Source organism: Frieseomelitta varia, unplaced genomic scaffold, assembly GCF_011392965.1.
Source record: "Frieseomelitta varia isolate USP_RPSP 00005682 unplaced genomic scaffold, Fvar_1.2 scaffold_254, whole genome shotgun sequence".
Lineage (NCBI taxonomy): Eukaryota > Metazoa > Arthropoda > Insecta > Hymenoptera > Apidae > Frieseomelitta > Frieseomelitta varia.
The window spans coordinates 600882-616920 of NW_025109984.1; the positions used below are offsets into that span (position 1 = coordinate 600882).

Consider the following 16039-nt stretch of genomic DNA (forward strand, 5'->3'; position numbering starts at 1 on the left):
GGAGTTAGTTGGAGCAAGTTGAAGCGAAGAAGAAGCTAATTAAGATGAAAAATTTTTGTCACAGTTTATTCACTGTGGAGTAAAAGGGTCGAAGATTGATCGATTCGTTTGAATACAATTTTTAAAGAATTCGTGGAATTCGTTCGAAAATTCTAAGAAACGTTTCATTTTCCGAAGAATTCTCCTTGTTATTCAAATTATTATTACGAGATAATGAAATATAGTGAAATACTGTTATATATAAAACTTAATTAATATATAGTTATAAATATATATATAATACTAAATTAATATATATATAATATATATAATACTTAATTAATATATAATTATAAATATATATATAATATTTAATTAATATATAATTATAAATATATATAATATTTAATTAATATATAATTATAAATACATATATAACTATTATATATATATATAGAGTTATATATAATAATACTGCTATATAAAACTTAATTAATATATAATTATAACTATTTTACATATATATAGTTATATATATAGAGTTATATATAATAATACTGCTATATATAAAACTTAATTAATATATAATTATATATATAAAACTTAATATCAAGCTCAATACTCTGGTATTTTATACAGAAATATGTATTTTGTCAAATTGTACTATAACAGTCTGCAATGAAATATGATAAAAATATTACAACATTATAATAAAATATAATTACTACATAAAATTATAATATATTTAATTCATTGTAACACACTGAAACGTCACCAAATTGTCGTACCAAATACACAACTTTCTACTGCGTATCGAATTTCTCAAACTATTCGAATTACTTCGAATACTTGTATCAAACTCGTCGCTAATGATAATCTTTAAATTATCACAGAATTAGAAAAATTAGAAATCATTGGAATTTCTCAATGAGGCAAGTTCATAACTGAAGAGAAAAGAAAAAAAGAAAAACACGATAATTACAAAGTGGGATCACTCTGAAGGAAATAGAACGAATAAATTCGTAGATTTCAACGAGCGTCTGATTACCTACTAAAAGCAATAATCTTTCAATTCCACTGGAAACACGCGCGAGAAACTTTCCAACGAGGCAAACAATCACGAAAGCTCGAATCACGAGCTCGGTGGGGGAGGGGGAGAAAGGCCGACTTGTTTTTCTTTCCCGAGGAAATCACTCGGGCCGGGCGTTTTTCTTGGGGAAACAATTATCCGTTATCGGGGGAAACGTGCACGATTGCACGGTATCGTTTCACGGATCGACAGCCCAGCGTCGTCTCTCGATCGCAGAGAGTTCTCTGATAGCACTGGAAGCTAAATCATCGGATCCCTCCGCGGATCCTTCGGCCGCCCCGGCTTTTTACCACCCGGCCCGAAGATTCCATACGAGAAACGCGAATGTTTGTCTCTCGTTGCCGATCGATTTTTGACAAATCTCTACCGAGCCGTACGTACGTGTGTATCTCAGTCAGTCCTCGAATCAGAAACCTCGATCGGTGACGAGTGTTTTTCTTCGAGAGAATGGAAACGGAGAATATGTATGTGTCGCTCGGTTTTTCCCTTTGTCGCGGTCAGTGTTTTGTTGACGTTTGTTGTTACCGAGCTGCGGTGGATGCCACGGTTTTTCGCGATACCGCTGCGAAAGAAAGATTTATCCTTGATTTATCCCGTAGAGGTAAGTAGATAAGAGAACCAGTGAAAGAGAATAACGCAACGTTCTCTCGTCTCGTTCTTGAAAAAGAAACAGAGAAATATTCGACGAAACGAGAAGTCTCGGAAATTCCTGGTGGAAATTTCGCATTTAACTTCAACCTTCAATTTCCCAATTTTTAATTGGTTCGGGTACGAGTAATTGAATCGTTGCTGTCAAAAAATTGGAGAAGATTGAGAAGTGTAAGTGGTAACGGTCCATCTATGGTCAGACATGCGTCAACACACGTGTCATAGTATCATCTGTATATTTTTGATTTTAATTAATAGTAACACATTCTTAATTAATAAAGATAATGTGCCGTGCGACGATAAAAATATAATTAATTTAATCCTACAAATAAATCTCCTCGGTACTATATCCCACCTGAGACAATTTACTACAATTTAAATAACAATTCTCTGACATCGATTCCTCCCTTCTTCTTCAATGTTCTAATTCTAAAACCAGCTAAAACCGTCTCTGTCGCGAGACTTCCATCGAACAAACGAAAGTTCGAAATTGACATTCATACAAAATTAGAAATTTTTCTCTAACAATTGTCCAGACACCGTTCAACATTAAACATTATAACTTAAATATTGTACGTATGATTCATTTACGTTTCGCAAGAGTATTCATCTTTTAAACTTACTTCCCCGAAATTTGCCCAAATTATTTACGAGAGTGAGTGAAACAGAGGGTAACTGGCGCAGCGAAATTTCACGCCGGTGAAATTACAATTTCGGTAACGATCACGGTGGTTGATCCGCGTTAATTCGCCGTGTCATTTACAAGCTGCTCGCAGCTGACCGCGACGAGCCAGCCAGTCACAGTTTTTGAATAAATCCCCCCGTTGTTACATACGTATATAAATACACAACAGACAGTTGCGATCGAACAAACCCCGATCCTTTCGACGAGTCGTATTTGCACAGCATTCCCGCCACCTCTCCCGCCGTTTGTTTCCCCTCTGTTGGAAATCGATCTCGAATCAGTTGCAGGCATTACCACGCTCGCTTCGTATTATGTAGATGACCCGCGTGTGCACGCAAACCTCGCCGAAATATCCGGCCCGATGGGAGATTTTCCCCATTTTTCGTCCGATTTCCCGATATCCAAGCTTCTATATACTCGCTTCTCGTTCGCTTTGTTTTTATTGTTTTCGATAAACTGATTTAATTCTTTTTTTTTTTTGTTTTTTTTGTTTTTTTCAATCGACGACGCATCGACGCTTGGATAGAACGAATGCGAGTTTCGGGACTGAAGGTGATAAAAAGAGTTCAGGCGTGCAGATTTTTGGAGGCGTGTTTATTTTAGATTTTTTTTTTTTTTTTTTTTCTATTTCGGTGTGCTTGAATCTTCGAACGTTTAATTCGCCAGGCTTTGAATAAATAAATTGCAAGTGTCTCTGATGAGAATGATACATGTATGATGTAGATATCGAACAAACGATATGAAAAAGTTTTCGTAATTTTAAACGAGCATTCAGAGGGTATACTGATAATGTAGAGAAAATCGTGGTCGTTTAATATACCAACGACACTAATATAATCATGATAATCGAGTGTCAATGAAATTTCAAAATGTTTCCCATGTATCTATAAGTGTTCGAGCACTTTCGTGAATCCGCATAATTCCTAAAGTATTAATATAAATTTGATACTGCTAAAACTCTAAAAAATTCTAGAAACGCGAGTTCAACGAACCTAGCTTCTTCTTCTTTCAAATTTACAAAAACCATCCGAAGAATACACTTTTTAATGATTCGATTATGCACGGAAAATATTGTTCGTTCTTCATTTCGTTGCTCGAAGCAAAATTTGCAACTGCACTGTCAAGTATTAAATAATCTAACGTACTAAATTGCTTTTTTGATCAAATTTACAAAATCGTATACACAAGTTTCCAACAGACTGATGCGCGAGAAATATCGTTCTTCGTTTGTTCGATCAGAATCGCAATCGCACTGTAAACAATAAGTACTTGATAACGACAATTGGTTCGTGATCCTGACTCACTCCGAGTATCTCAATCAATTAAACAATAAATGTACCGATTTACATCCGATCGAATTTACAGAGACACATTTCTACCTAAACTACAAAAAACTAAAAAAAAAAAAAAAAAAGAAATATCGCTTTTCATTCAATTCATCGTTTGATCAAAATTGTGACTGCGAAATCTCTCTCCGTTTCTTTTGATTTCTTTCATTTATTCGATTTTTTTTTGATTTTGATTCCTCTCCTGGTGGAACATACGGACGGTTCGTTTGCCATTCGCGAATGTCAACTTGTTGAATTGTTGTCCTTTTTTTTTTTCTCTTTTTTTCTCTCTCTTTCCGCGTCCCTGCCAACTGACAGGGCACACTTGCGACAATTCCTGGCGATATATTTTTCATTAAAACGTATGCGATTCCCGTTGTTCGTTGTTCGTACGACTCATCGACGATGTGAAATTTTCGCTTGAATTCTGCTTCCATCCCCGCCGCATAGTGCCGAAACACTGCAGAATTTTAACAGCCCTTGTCACTGTAAATATATATCGCGCAGTCGTGCGAGCGGCTGTGTTTTTATTTGAATTATCCCCCGTAATTATGTGTATTTACACGGTCGCACGGCCGTGTATTTACGCCAGATACGCAGTTTATTCGAATTTACGTCAATTAGCGACGAGAGCCGATGGACGTTGTTGCTTGAGTAATTTAATTTTACGACAAACGCCTATCTTTACGCAGGTTACGCGTGTATTTGTCAAATGAAAAACAATGATTCGAGGTAATAAACTGTTTCGACTAGTTTGTGCTGCCGTTTTAGAGAGATAACAGGACGTTCATTTAGCGCGAGATTCGAGTGAAACGTTCCCGAATAAATTGCTTCCTTTTTTTTTTCAGTTTATTCAGCGAGAGAAAGATTCAACAGGATTCGTGTTTTTGTTTTCTGTAACATGACGACGCTCTTTATAAATGTCAAATCAACTTTGATTATTTAAGAGTATCTTACAATGGGCAGCTTCATTCTCGTCTAACTAGATATAATTGAGAAATAAAATATGTTAAGTTAACATAAATTAGGAAAAATACTAAATAAAATAAAATTAATTAATTAAGTTCAGTCAAAAAAACGTATAATTAATGGCAATAATTTTTAACTAAAATCCGTATATTAATCCGCAATAATTCAAGTATTAAGATCGAGACTTTAATTTCGGACTTGGTAGTGGAAACAATTTTTCAGCGATATTTCAGAGATATTTTTACGGTACGGACCTATGTAGTAATAAAAACTTGGTAATTTTTTAGCGATTTCAGAGACGTTTGAATGTTTAACATTTTCGACAACAAAAAGTGTCCTTCTCATCCGGTTCACGATGTTGTCAAAAATATCTTTGAAGAAACAAAACAAAAAGAGAAACGAACTCGAGATCGTGAAAGTAGAGACTTCGCGTTGAGGCTGAATAAACTGTCGCGCGAAATTACGAACAGTCCAGACAGAAATCAGATCTTCGTAAATGCATACTGACTGCAGCAACTGATAGTATCGCAGCCACGGCGATAGTTGCGCGTTCATTCGTTTTTGGAGTTCGTTCGAACATTTAGAGAGAAACAAAACGACGAGAGCAAAGAGCTATGCACAGAATAAAGCGATTCAAGCTTTATCGACGCGTTATCGCGCGAAGGAGATTCCGAGGTCGTCAGTCAGGGGTCTTTCGCTTCAAAGACTCGCCCAGTTATCGAGTTTCACAGCCCGAAAGACGCTATTACTGTCATTTAAAGTCCCGCGGGCGAAGTTTTAGTTTCAACTAAATTCTAGGGGAGGGCCAAGGGGATTATTTCTATCGAATCTCGCGACGTTGAAGCACGGTAATTGAGCCTTTCACTCGCTGTCCATTCATCACCCTCGAGCCTCAGATAACATTAAAATTATTATTAGCGAATAGGAGTCCGCGTATCTCGTGTCTCGTTAGCCTATGTTACCGTACGATCTTCGCTATCTCTCCACAATTTCCTAGCTTACCGTAATTACGTTTGTGTTGATCGCTGTCGCGATTGCGAGAATACGCGTGACGTTATTCGATATTCACAGCGAATGCGCGAATACTTTTACAGAGCAGTACAGACATCGGCCGAGAAGTCTCGAGGCCGATAAGTGCCATATTTGTTTAATATATATATAAATATTGTTTATAATTTGTTAATTATAAACTGCTGTGGTTTGTTTCTTGTCGTTGCATTGTTGAATTACTATCACTTCGTAATCCTGGCGGCTTCATTCCTTTTTTTTTTTTTTTGTTAAAGGTACCATTTTTATTTACGAAGTTATGTGATATTTAATATTTAAAATTATATAATATTTATTTACGAACAGTATTGAGCTTGCCAGTCTGATTACTCAACTTATTTCACCGGTTCTTTTAATATTTCTTACAACGATCGAGGTATTGTCCATTTACAATTATTCTTGTAAAATCAGTTTTCCCATACATTTTGAAAAATCGGTGAAATTCATTAATGCAAATTTCAGAGGTTCGATTGAAGAATTTTCACTGAGCTGAGTTAAGGATAAAAAAAAAAAGACCAAATTGGTCCAAATTTCGTCGAATTAATTTATTTCTTGGTCGCTGCGAAGTGCCTTAACGTAAGCGGCGACGTAAAACGAAACGATCTGAAAATTCGAAAACATTTTCATTGTCCGAGACAAGGGGACGGTTTCGTTTGACACGTTTTACATTTCATTCGATGTCTCGAGGGCATCTTTCAGCCAGATTGCGCAACTTCTACCGTAAAGTCAGTATAAGAACGACTCCATCCACTTTGTCTGACTCCGTCCGCGTGGTAAACTTGCTCATAATCTCAGGATGCTTCTGTTTTCGTTCTCACGGCGTTGCTTGCCTGGGACACCAACCAGCCTAATCCGTTTCTGTCAAGTTTCGCGACTGCGTTCAATATTCAACAGCCGGCGAAGGGGAAAGAGAGGACGAGACAGATATCTTCAGCGCGTCAGATTGCGAACTATCGTACACGCGACGAGAGGACTCCATATTTCCACGGTAAACATCTTGGAGATTCATTCTTTCGACTCTCTTTCCTTTGTAATGAATTTCAGGCTGCTTCTTTCTTCGTGTAATGATACAATTTGTTTGTAACGAGAGACGTTGAAATTGCCGGGACGAATTAAATTTTGAAGCTTGTTTTACACAGAGTGTGTTATTGATAAATATAAATATATTATTTAATGAATATTCTGGTTATTGTTCTATGGAATGTAGTTCATATACTCAACAATTTGCGTTCAGAGTTTCATTTCTACTTGATCGAACGATATTTCACGACGCATCGACCTGACACTTTGCGTTTCAGATATTACTAATAGATGATATAAAAATCTAATTTAATTATTTAAAAACAATTTTTAAATTATTATAAATTATAAAAAATTTTAAATTATTATAAGTTATAAAAAAATTTAAATTATTATAAATTATAAAAATCTAATGTAATATATTATACGTAGTAGAAGTAGTAAGTGATATTATTAGCAAGCTAATTTTATTATATTATATTAAATCAGAGTAAAATTCTACAACTTAATTTTCTGTCTTAATTATAAAATGGTGAGAACTCATTCACGAGTCATCAATCCTTTGAACGTTTAATCTATACCGGAGCATCGTACTTCAAAGTATATGCAATTACTGTGTCGGGACAAAATAAATATCGTGCAAATAATCTAGAGTACGTAATTGATTTATTTATTACTAATTCAAAAAGAATAATGTATTACGACATTACATTGAATAAACATATCGAAAGATGTACAGTGCCATGTTCACAGTACTAATTTACTATTCTAAAGAATTCAATATAAATATATAAAAATATTCCAAAGAATTCCAAAGAATTCAATAAATATATAAAAATATTCCAAAAAATTCAATATAAATATATAAAAATATTTATATCAATATAAATATATAAAAATTCCAAAAAAATCAATATAAATATATATATATATATATATATATATATATATATATTTATATTGAATTTTTTGGAATTTATATATATATAAAGAAGAAATATAAAGAACTCGATACTCGACATCACTGGGAATTTCATGAACGTAAAAATTATGTACTTTTGTACTTTGCAACTGTATCCCGTAATAAACTAGATAGAACACCGCGAAACAAAACCGCGATGTTCATTTCATTCCGACGCTCATCTTTAACTCAACTTTATCAAACTTTTAAATTACCAATAATTTAAATTACCATTAATTAAATTACCAATTTTTATCGAACTTTTAAATTACCAACAATTTAAATTGCCATTAATTAAATTACCAATTTTTAGCATTCAAAGGAAAACAAAGTTTTGTAGCAAAATTTTCTCTGTAAACCAGAGAACTGGAGAATTGAGAATGTTCACTCACCACCGTGATAAGAACTGCCCCGATGAGGTGTGTAGACACCGTTCCTGGGCTCGGGGCAGTGACTCGGCGTGTAGTACTGCATCGGGTGGTGAACGTAATTGTTCGGGGTGCTCGGCACGTGTACCGGATGGCAGTGCATGCATCTTCGCGGTGTCTCCGGCACGCCCTGGACACAAAGAAACGCAAACAATGGGTAGCTAATGATAAATCACCGCGATCGGCGACACGTCGTGAAAATTAAACGGACATCTGTCGGACGGGGTGAAGACGTCGCGACTAGAATACAGATCAGAGAAATCGATCGGACATTTTTGACCGAGCCGTGTCGACTATTGTTTCGTTATTTCGACTCGTAAGTCGTCGTAAATCATTCGCGCGACTCGTTATTATTGTAAATGACAGTACCTTTTGAAAATAATGTACGATATCACTTGAGGGATAAAAAATTTTGCATCTCTACATGGAATTTATCAAAAGCAACGTTCTCTAGGGATTGACGGTCCAACTTTTTGATTTTTGTGAAAATTATGAAAGCTATTTGTCTTTCATATATTTATGCCAAAATTTTCTAGGTCTTTTTTTTTATTTATACTTTTCGAAATTGTTAAAAATTAAAAATTGTTCGATCGTCAATCTCTAGTAAATGTTAGGCCAAGTTTCACAGCAATTGGTTGGTATCTTGTTGCACACCGTTTCTAAAAACCTAGTTTCGAGAAAAACTAAAGTTTTAAAGTTTCAGAACGTTATTTTTCATATGTATCTTTTACTTAATTTTTTTTACTTGTATATCGCGGCTCACAGTTCCTACAATTCCCAACTAAATTGAATCCAAGTCCCCTAATATTCGATTCGCCAAAGATAATTTGAATCACACGATTTACACTTTATAATACTGCTTAAAGTTGTAAACAGTGATACAGATTCAATTATTCTGTATCCGCGGATTTATTTTATATTTATACCCCAAAGTAAGTCGTTTTAAAGGCTAGGACCTTTCGTATCTTATTTTTAAGACTTCAAACTACTATTTAAAACAAAAACCAAGAAAAAAATCGATTTCTTTGAAAATTTCACTGTCCTGGACCCGTTAATACTAAAGTTTACAATAAATCCACGATTCGCCAAAGGTAATATTTGAATCACACGATTTACACTTTATAATACTGCTTAAAGTTGTAAACAGTGATTATTCTGTATTCGCGGATTTACTATTACACTCCAAAGTAAGTCGTTATAAATGCTAGGACCTTTATTATATTTTATATTTACATTTTATAATACTGCTTAAAGTTGCAAACAGATTCAATTATTTTTCTGTATCCGCGGATTTATTTTATATTTATACCCCAAAGTAAGTTTTAAAGGCTAGGACCTTTCGTATCTTATTTTTAAGGCCTCAAACTACTATTTAAAACAAAAACCAAGAAAAAATCGATTTTTTTGAAAATTTAAAACTGTCCTGGATCCGTTAATACTAAAGTTTACAATAAATCCACGATTCGCCAAAGGTAATATTTGAATCACACGATTTACACTTTATAATACTGTTTAAAGTTGTAAACAGTGATTATTCTGTATTCGCGGATTTATTATTATACCCCAAAGTAAGTCGTTATAAAGGCTAGGACCTTTATTATATTTTATATTTACACTTTATAATACTGCTTAAAGTTGCAAACAGATTCAATTATTTTTCTGTATCCGCGGATTTATTTTATATTTATACCCCAAAGTAAGTCGTTTTAAAGGCTAGGACCTTTCGTATCTTATTTCTAAGACCTCAAACTACTATTTAAAACAAAAACCAAGAAAAAAATCGATTTTTTTTGAAAATTTCAAACTGTCCTGGACCCGTTAATACCAAAGTTTACAATAAATCCACGATTCGCCAGAGGTAATATTTGAATCACACGATTTACACTTTATAATACTGCTTAAAGTTGTAAACAGTGATTATTCTGTATTCGCGGATTTATTATTATACCCCCAAAGTAAGTCGTTATAAAGGCTAGGACCTTTCGTATCTTATTTCTAATTTAAAACAAAAACCAAGAAAAAAATCGATTTTTTTGAAAATTTCAAACTGTCCTGGGTGTTTACAATAAATCCACGATTCGCTGGCAACTGAACACCTTCACCCCTTCGACGACGACGACGATCAAACGACATTTTGCAAGATTTTTATTTTCTTCTTCTTTCTTTTTTTTTTTTTTTTTCTTAATAAAAGTTACCTGCATAGAATGCTGAGATCGCAGCGATCTTATCGATCCAGCGGGATGGAGGGAGGGCACGCTTCCACCGAAGTTCATCGCTGAATTTCTACAGCCGCCCGGGGTGGACCAACCTCCGCGCACGCTGGCCGAAGTCCACCCCATAGCGCTGCCACAATCGTCCACCAGCATTTTCACAGTGGGCCGTGCATCTCACTCTGATCCTCTCTCTCTCTCTTTCTCTTTCTCCTCCCTCGAGAGACTCGATTCCACCGGCACTCACAATTCCCTCGATCCACGAAATTGCTCGTTTCTCTCGATCGCTGCTAAAGAACTTCCAGCGAGAAGACGGTCTCTCTTTCTCCCTCTCCGAAATTAGTCCTCGAAACTTTGTATTTCTAACGGCTCGTGACTCTCGTTGTCGGTCTGACGAACACTGGCGATCGACGAGACGAGGATCGATGAAGGTCGACGAACGGACGACGATTCTTCGCGAAGATCATCCTTCATCGGCGAGCACGAGGAGTCAATTGAAGATCCTGAAAGCAGAGAGTACGAAGTGGAGGTGAAATAGTGAATTGGCGAGCAACGAGATGGTGGATTAGGACTGCGATTAGGCGAGAAGAGAGTCGAGTTGCGAGAAAGAGGTATAGGAGGTGTGAAATCGGGATTATCTCAGCGACGGTGTTGTATTTCTTCGGCTAAATGAGTGATCGGTCGCTCTGCGTGTAATTTTCAATCGTTTCGTTTAAAATTTCGCGTACCAAGGAATTATATAATTCCAAGGATAATACTGATTTTACGGAGAGAATGTTTTGTCATAAATTTGCTTCGTTTCGTACACAGTACACGTACGAGTTTACACGATAAGTAATAAATAATTACGTGCATTAATTCTTTAAAAAACACGAAAATTGCGAAATTGTACTTCAGACAAAAACAGAAGAAATTGTCTCGAACGGTGGAGACGAATACAATTTTACTTTGAATTTGCATGTATGAATAATTTATGTCCTGACTTCCATAAAAGGGAGAAAGTTTAAAATTTGGAGGAGGAAAGACAAGTTGAAAACAAACGTCTAAATAAAATATGTTTCTCCGTACATCCTTTTCAAGAATGATTGGTAAAAAATTGAAACCAATCTGGTGACCAATAGCAATAGAAATTATTATACAAAATCGCACAACACGAATGGTAAATTTAAATAGTAGAATAAAGTTAGATAAATTTGATGTTGAGTTTGTTAATTGTTCTTCGTGGTTTTACACGTCAATTATGTGTATACCATTCGTCTTGTATAATTTTACATTTATATATTTATATATTTGTAATTCTTGCAAGATTCTACTAAACAACTCGTATTATTTTACATTTGTTTCGATCTTGGTCGAACAATACAGTCATACTAGATTGCGATAGTTTCAAGAACTCTGCAAGAATACAAAGAACGCACCGCAGTATGCGAAAGTATACAAAAATCTCAAGGATAGATTCAAAACAGCGTTGGATTTCAAATATTCTCACAACAGGCAGTAACTTGCCACGAAATTTCCAAGCAACTGAAAATAACCCTGCGTCTCGTAGAAAAACAAACTCGCTCGGTCGTATAGTTCCGTGTCGCGCGTATGCCACGACGAGCCCGAACGATCGTGATTCAAGGTTGTAAACATTCCGTCCGAGCAACACGCGCATCCACAAAGACCACAACAGCCCTTTGTTATTTCACGGAAATGGAAGTTTTTGCATTTGGTGTACGGTGTTCTTGCCTCGAGTTGCTGAATTGACGACATCCGACGTTGATCTGACGACCGGTTGTTCCCTCGATCCGTATTCGTGGTTTCACGGTCGCTACTGTGCGCGCAACTTCCGCAATAAGAAGCAACGCACCGGAAACAAATGGCCGGTGTCCGTACACGTAAATATATGTATATTTCAACTTCGTCGAGACTGCGAGACTCGTTCCACGGGTAAGCGCAGTAAATCTGTTTTGCAAAACGCTTTTTAATCGTAACATTTTGCGCGAAGGGGGCCAGCGAGGACCACGCGGCCGGAAGTTGACCGTTCGCCGCGGCTGAAAGAATTGCTAAGCAACTTTTCTTCAAATCAGAGCAGAGATTTCGAAATTTTTAGTTCGTGACTTTAGTTAACTGATTGTAGTTTCTTTTCTCTCTTTTTATTTGCGAAAGTGCGAGCATTATACGAAAATTATATAACGTACAGATGAATAAAATAGATATGCTTTGCTTTCGATAATTTACTTATTTTTGAGTGAATGTTTGGAAATTTAAGTTTCTCAAAAATCGGCAATGTGAACGTCAATTTACGATTGGGAAAGAATATTTTAAGTTCCAGGAAAATTTATCACAACGATGGAGTAAAAAATTTTGATTGGGACAACGACTTATCAATTTGTAAAAAACAATTTGTTGGATTATTCCCTCTTAGGTTCTTAAAATTACCAAAAGTCTAAACATTAAAAATACGTTCGTGCTACTCCCTTTGTACTTCTAACGAATAAACTAAATTATTTTGTCACTGATTGCGAGAAATTATTCGTAAAATGTTTCAGCGCCGGAAGATAATTATTTTCGACATTCATTAAGTTTGCAAAGATTTAAAAAAAACTAATACCAAGACTCTGATCAAGAACATTAATTTTAACTTTAAAATATCATCAATCCGTTAAATCTAAAATGCAATTTTCGTCGGAAGTTCCCGGTAGAATTTCATCAGAATATTTTCTCGGTAGAAATTCAAATGTAAATTTCCGAAGACGATTTTCTATGATTCCGCTTTGATCTAGAGATAAAGATTACCTTGGAGAAACGAGATTTGAGAAACTTCTCTCCAAACGAAGTGTATACATTTAACTAACTAACGAAGGAAAGGATTTGAGTAATCAAAAAAATTTGATCATCGTCCGCCGAGCGAACTTTCAAAGACAATTCGACCGAATTTTTTATGGTCCAATCTTTCTCTCGTTTCAACGAGCAACGAGACCTCTGACGAAACTTTAGCGCAGGATTAAAACGAGAAATCACGCGATATACTGCGATCGTTCTTTCCACGTTATTCTCGGAAACTTTTCAGCCAATTAAGGAAACTTCTTAACGACATAAAAAACACGACATTCGGTCGAAAGTAAGCGAAAGGCAAAAGCAGGATTTGATCAGTTTGACTCTCAAGCAGAAATTTTTAAAAAAGTAAGAAAATATCGATCAAACATCGAAAATACAATTCTGTTCAATAAAATGCAAAATTAATTTATAATACAATTTGTTCAAAAGATACAATTTTGTTCGATGCAATACAATTGTATGTTCAAATTAAAGTACTTATTATTTAATTTACTGCCTTTCAAGAATCTTGGGACGCTCTTTACTTTCAACGTTCGGTATTTATCTGTAGATCGGTAGATCATAGAATTTTCAAACTAAAAATTTTAAAGTTTACAAATTCTTCTTATCGTGGACAATATTGTTCAATCGCTCCAATTTTCCAATTTTGTCGACCATTTAATTTCACTTGATCTTCACGCAAAACGACTCGATAAACAACTTTCCTTTTCAGAACGAATATTCAGAAATTCCACGTTCCTTAAAACGAAGAAACGTGCGTTTAGTGACACAACATTTGCACACTGTCGCTGAAAGCATCGTTGTATAACGCGACACTTATGTCTTTCCCACGAGAGATCCCTTTTAATCCCTCTTACCCTCGCAGCAATGTAAACAACCCGTGTTCCATACAAATCATCATTTACATTCCTTTCTTTCAGAGATGCAGCGTCCTTCTCCTTTTTCTCTTTTTCTCTTTTTCTTTTTCTCAACAAAAAAAAAAATAAAAGACTCCGCTGCATATTTTCCCAAGATCGTCCTTTTCTCGAGGAAAACAGCGTCAACGCCATATCTCGCCTGACCGTAGCATGGTCGTGACAAAACCCTTTCTAAGAGTAACTGGCATTTCACTGAATCATCCCGCTGTTTATACAACACGGTGGAATGAACGTTGTTGCGAGGAAACACGAAGCAAGGATATTAAAATATCACTTTTTGTGGTCTGTAATAATTGTAGCATCAGATGCAAAAAGGGTCGAATCGCATTTTAAATAAAATTCTATGTATATTAAAATTTAGTTTATGTATATATAAAATATAGAATATAGAATATAGAATGATATTAGAATAATATTAGATAATATAGAAATAATATAATATGATATTAATATTATTGATAATGTAACATTAGGTAGAATGATATAACATAAAAAGATATAATATAAAAATAATACAATATGATACTAATATTAATGATAATGTAACATTAGGTAGAATGATATAACATAAAAGGATATAATATAAAAATAATACAATATGATACTAATATTAATGATAATGTAACATTATAGGTCGATTATAATAAAAAATATTAAATACAGAATAATATTAGAACATAATATAGAATAGTGTCGAATATTTTACGCATATATACATATATTCGATTGGTTTTCAATTAAAAGTTCTCTTAGTTACAATTGTGAATAGATTTGTCATAATAATTCAAAAGAATGAAATCTTCAGATGAAGCAGATAATTGTTCGAAATTTTTTCTTTTTCTTTTGTCTTTAAATGCGAAACGAACGGTGCAAGATGAATTTAAAAAGGCACAAGGGCCATAAATTAAAATTAATTTCGTTTGTTAATACATCACACGATCAAGTGACACATTTCAACGTGTCGTAAATGACAGCAACTTACGTGTAATATTTCACTCTCAACGTATGTATAATATTTCACTCTAAAACGCTTTGAGAGCGCTCATTTTCGTCACTCGAAAGCGACAGTGCAATTATCTCCAGGTTCAACGAAGGAACGAATTCCAAAACAGCCTCCACTTCGGTACATTCAACGCGATCGCAAGGAAAAGGCCCCTAAGTAGCCTATTTTTCACATTTTCCACCGACGTACGCCACATTTCCCCGCCGAGACATTACTCTCGCAACGCGGACACGAGAACCCCCCGTTAGGACCATAAAATACAGCCATAAAGTTTATATCACGGAGCGTCGAACAGCTCGAGCATTCATCGTTACGAGGTACGGTGGTACACCGGTGTTCATTTCCCCTACAGCGACCGGAAGTCGGGTATTAGGATAGCCGAGGGGCCGGCCAGAAAGAGGCAAGTTGACACAGGCTTGCAACTTCCGAATCGTGGAACATCGATGGTCGGTCGTAGAACCGGATAATCCGGCTAGATTGAATCCAGCGTCGTTGAGCACGGAGACGACTTCAGTTCAGTCGTCTCTGCCCGACGTTTCGACTCTTTTAACTACCGACGCAAAAATAACGTTCATCGCGGGAATAAACGTCGAAATTTGCACAGTGTCTTGGCAATATATCTCTGGCATTTCTCTTTTTCCTGAGATCTTTGCGTTTCTCGATTCGTTCCCCATATTTTTCAAGTGGAGATTAAGATTACAAAATTAACACTACCGACGCCAAGACAGAGTAATTAACATCGAAATTTCTATTTTGGCAGTATCCGGCCCTTGGTACTTTTATTTTGGGAATTTCTACGCGTTTTCCGTATTTTAAAAGTGAAAATTAAAATAATAAAATTAACGCTGTCGCGTCATACTATGACGTGAAGATAGAGTTGAGTAATTATTGTTGTCACATTCAACATCGAAATTTCTATTTTGGCAATATC

General features: G+C 35.4%; 1 protein-coding gene across 1 annotated transcript in view; it reads right to left on the reverse strand.

The window, feature by feature from the left end:
* LOC122528659 overlaps nucleotides 1-16039 on the reverse strand; it is a 70916-nt gene that overhangs the window by 12227 nt on the left and 42650 nt on the right. Inside the window, exons 2-3 of the mRNA XM_043654018.1 lie at nucleotides 10351-10868; nucleotides 8120-8285 (exon numbers count right to left, since the gene is read on the reverse strand). Coding sequence (XP_043509953.1) covers nucleotides 8120-8285; nucleotides 10351-10521 — 337 coding nt within the window. The 5' untranslated portion in view covers nucleotides 10522-10868. The remainder of the gene's footprint in view (nucleotides 1-8119; nucleotides 8286-10350; nucleotides 10869-16039) is intronic.